We start from the raw sequence: 4,656 nt of genomic DNA on the forward strand, positions 1-4,656 counted from the left end.
CATGTGGCTGCTGGTTTCCTTCCCCGCTTGAAATTGAGTTAGGAAGGATGCCTCATTATTGTTATTTTATTGTGTTACTTTTAAATGTTTTACTTTAGTTTATTTAAAATATTTTATGTGTTGTATCTGGCACATGAGACAAGTACATTTCATTTGATTCTATTATTCTATTTGTATCTTTGTAGTAAATGTGGTGATGATCATTTGACAGAGCAAAGGTTTTTCATGATCCCCATTCCCAATTCAATGGTTTGGGGCCTTCCATGCATTCAACATAGCTTCTAAAAACCCGAACTGACACTAGTTATCTAGCACGAAAGCCACTATATGCCTTGCGAAACTCTCCAGCCCAAGAGTGAAAACTGCTGAAATCCTGTATGCACACTCAATGTTCAGAGCTGAACAGTAAAGTGACATTTACATGCATGAATCCATTGGGGCTGTACACTCAAGAGGGAAGAAATGGTTTGTGACACTACAATTACACAACAAGAAACCACAATGTCAACTGGATTCTGGTGCTACTTGCAACGTAATGAGCTACAAAGACAAAATCAATCTGGCACCTGACACATATCTATTGCCCAGCGATACTAGACTAAAGCTGTACTCAGGAGAGCTAATGAGCTCTATGGGCACCTTTGAGACCGAATGTGTTATTCGGGGACGCAAACACAAGCTGGAGTTTGAGATTGTAAAAACCAGTCAACATCCTCTCCTCTCAGGCTCTACATGCGAACGCCTGGGACTGATACAGTTCACTGTACCAAATGACCTGCACATTGTGAATCATGTCCAGCATGGACCCCTGTCCAAAGAACAACTACCCAACAGATATGACGATGTATTCAACATGCCCGTTGAATCTGTGCCTGGGGAGGTACACTTTGAAGTGGATGAGAGCACCACTCCAATCCAGTGTGCTCCTCGCCCATTGCAATGAAAGTGGCCAGGATTTTCACCTTGGTGGATGCCCGAGATGCATTCCTTCAATGCAAGCTGGATGAAGAAAGTAGCCTCATGACTACCTTCTGGACCCCCTGGGGTCGGAAACGCTGGCTCAAGCTCCCGTTTGGTGTCTCAGTGGTGCCTGAGATATACCAACGTAAGCAGCACGAGTTACTGGCTGGGCTCAAGGGCATTGAACCCATCGCCGATGATGTCCTGATCGTAGGCTGTGGTGACACAGACGAAGAAGCAGAACGGGACCACGATGTGAAGCTCCTGGCACTGATGGAGCGCTGCTAATCAGTTAAGCTTCGCCTTGGCCTGAAGAAGCTGCTGTTCAAGGTGAAAGACGTCCACTTCCATGGCCACATTCTCTCGGTAAAAGGCCTGAAGCCGGACCCAGACAAGGTCAGAGCGATCCTCGACATGCCAAACCCGTCTGATGCAAAAGGAGTACAGCGTCTCATTGGCTTTGCAAACTATCTTGCAAAGTTCATGCCACACCAATCAGCAGTCTGTGAGCCTCTGCGCCGGGTTGCTGGACAAAGACACGAACAATGAACTGAGAAGAGGAGAGGACTGAATGAACAATGAACTGGTGAGAGGACTGGGGGGAGAGGAATGAATGAACAATAAACTGGGGAGAGGAGAGGAATGAATGAACAATGAACTGAGAAGAGGAGAGGAATGAACAATGAATGAATGAACAATGAACTGGTGAGAGAAGAGAGGAATGAATGAACAATAAACTGGGAGAGGAGAGGAATGAATGAACAATGAACTGAGAAAGAGGAGAGGAATGAATGAACAATGAACTGGGGAGAGGAGGGTAATGAATGAAGAGAGGAATGAACTGGGGAGAAGAGAGAATGAACAATGAACTGGGGAGAGGAGGAGAGGAATGAATGAACAATGAACTGGGGAGAGGAGAGGAATGAACAATGAACTGGGGAGAGGAGAGGAATGAACAATGAACTGGGGAGAGAAGAGGAATGAATGAACAATGAACTGAGAAGAGGAGAGGAAGACTGGGAGAGGAATGAATGAACAATGAACTGGGGAGAAGAGAGGAATGAATGAACAATAAACTGGGGAGAGGAGAGGAATGAACAATGAACTGGGGAGAGGAATGAATGAACAATAAACTGGGGAGAGAAGAGGAATGAATGAACAATGAACTGAGAAGAGGAGAGGAATGAATGAACAATGAACTGGTGAGAGGAGGGGAGAGGAATGAATGAACAAAAAACTGGGGAGAGGAGAGGAATGTATGAACAATGAACTGAGAAGAGGAGAGGAATGAATGAACAATGAACTGAATGAAGAAGAGAAGAGAGGAATGAATGAACAATGAACTGGGGAGAAGAGAGGAATGAATGAACAATGAACTGGGGAGAAGAGAGGAATGAATGAACAATGAACTGGGAGAAGAGAGGAATGAATGAATGAATGAACAATGAACTGGGGAGAGGAGAGGAATGAATGAACAATGAACTAAGAAAAGAGAGGAATGAATGAACAATGAACTGAGAAGAGGAGAGGAATGAATGAACAATAAACTGGGGAGAGGAGAGGAATGAATGAACAATGAACTGGGGAGAAGAGAGGAATGAATGAACAATGAACTGAGGAGAGGAGAGGAATGAATGAACAATGAACTGAATGAAGAGGAGAGGAATGAATGAACAATGAACTGGGGAGAAGAGAGGAATGAATGAACAATGAACTGGGGAGAAGAGAGGAATGAATGAACAATGAACTGTGGAGAAGAGAGGAATGAATGAACAATAAACTGGGGAGAGGAGAGGAATCAACAATGAACTGAGGAGAAGAGAGGAATGAATGAACAATGAACTGGGGAGAATAGAGGAATGAATGAACAATGAACTGTGGAGAAGAGAGGAATGAATGAACAATAAACTGGGGAGAAGAGAGGAATGAACAATGAACTGGGGAGAGGAGAGGAATCAACAATGAACTGAGAAGAGGAGAGGAATGAATGAACTGGGGAGAGAAGAGGAATGAATGAACTGGGGAGAGGAGAGGAATAAACAATGAACTTGGGAGAGGAATGAATGAACAATAAACTGGGGAGAGAAGAGGAATGAATGAACAATGAACTGAGAAGAGGAGAGGAATGAATGAATGAACAATGAACTGGTGAGAGGAGGGGAGAGGAATGAATGAACAATAAACTGGGAGAGGAGAGGAATGAATGAACAATGAACTGAGAAGAGGAGAGGAATGAATGAATGAAAAATGAACTGGTGAGAGGAGGGGAGAGGAATGAATGAACAATAAACTGGGGAGAAGAGAGGAATGAACAATGAACTGGGGAGAGGAGAGGAATGAATGAACAATAAACTGGGGAGAGAAGAGGAATGAATGAACAATGAACTGAGAAGAGGAGAGGAATGAATGAATGAACAATGAACTGGTGAGAGGAGGGGAGAGGAATGAATGAACAATAAACTGGGGAGAGGAGAGGAATGAATGAACAATGAACTGAGAAGAGGAGAGGAATGAATGAATGAACAATGAACTGTGGAGAAGAGAGGAATGAATGAACAATGAACTGGGGAGAAGAGAGGAATGAATGAACTGGAGAGAGGTGAGGAATGAACAATGAACTGAGAAGAGGAGAGGAATTAACCTCTTACATCTATGGGGGCGCTATTTCATTTTTGGATGAAAAACGTTCCCGTTTTAAACAAGATATTTTGTCACAAAAAGATGCTCGACTATGCATATAATTGCTACCGTTCGAAAGAAAACACTCTGACGTGTCCAGAAATACAAAGATCTTCTCTGTGCGTGCCCTATAACGTGAGCTTCAGGCAAAACCAAGATGAGATGGCATCCAGGAAATGACAAGGATTTTTGAGGCTCTGTATTCCATGGTCTCCTTATATGGCTGTGAACGCGAGAGGAGTAAGTCCGCCCTTTCTGTCGTTTCCCCAAGGTGTCTGCAGCATTGTGACGTATTTGTAGGCAGATCATTGGAAGATTGACCATAACAGACCACATTTACCACGTGTCCGCCCGGTGTCCTGCGCCGAAATTGGTGCGCAAAAGTCACCTGCCAGTATTTTTCCAAACGATACAGAGAGTAAAGCAAGCTTCCACGAACTGCATGTCAATGAAGAGATATGTGAAAAAACACCTTGAGGACTGATTCCAAACAACGTTTGCCATGTTTCGGTCGATATAATGTAGTTAATCCGGAAAAAGTTTTACGTTGTAGGTGACTGCATTTTCGGTTCTGTTCGGTAGCCAGACGCAATGTAGAAAACGGAACGATTTCTCCTACACACAGACGCTTTCAGGAAACACTGCGCATTTGGTATGTGACTGAGAGTCTCCTCATTGAAAACATCAGAAGCTCTTCAAAGGTAAATGATTTTATTTATTTGGTTATCTGGTTTTTGTGAAAATGTTGCGTGCTACATGCTACACAAAATGCTATGCTAGCTTTGCATACTCTTACACAAATTAGTCAATTTCTATGGTTCAAAAGCATATTTTGAAAATCTGAGATGACAGTGTTGTTAAGAAAAGGCTAAGCTTGAGAGCAGAAGCATTATTTTCATTTTATTTGCGATTTTCAGAAATCGTTAACGTTGCGTTATGCTAATGAGCCTGAGGCTTTAGTCACAAACCCGGATCCGGGTTGGGGAGTTTCAAGAAGTTAATGAACAATGAACTGGG

The 4,656-nt window shown here is 43.2% G+C and overlaps 1 protein-coding gene across 1 annotated transcript in view; it reads left to right on the plus strand.

The window, feature by feature from the left end:
* Positions 1–943, plus strand: part of LOC135549436 (serine/threonine-protein kinase DCLK1-like) — a 76,898-nt gene extending 75,955 nt beyond the window's left edge. Inside the window, exon 4 of the mRNA XM_064979405.1 lies at positions 726–943. Coding sequence (XP_064835477.1) covers positions 726–943 — 218 coding nt within the window. The remainder of the gene's footprint in view (positions 1–725) is intronic.
* The last annotated feature ends 3,713 nt before the right edge of the window (positions 944–4,656 follow it).

This window comes from Oncorhynchus masou, chromosome 12 (assembly GCF_036934945.1).
Source record: "Oncorhynchus masou masou isolate Uvic2021 chromosome 12, UVic_Omas_1.1, whole genome shotgun sequence".
Classification (NCBI taxonomy): Eukaryota; Metazoa; Chordata; class Actinopteri; order Salmoniformes; family Salmonidae; genus Oncorhynchus; species Oncorhynchus masou.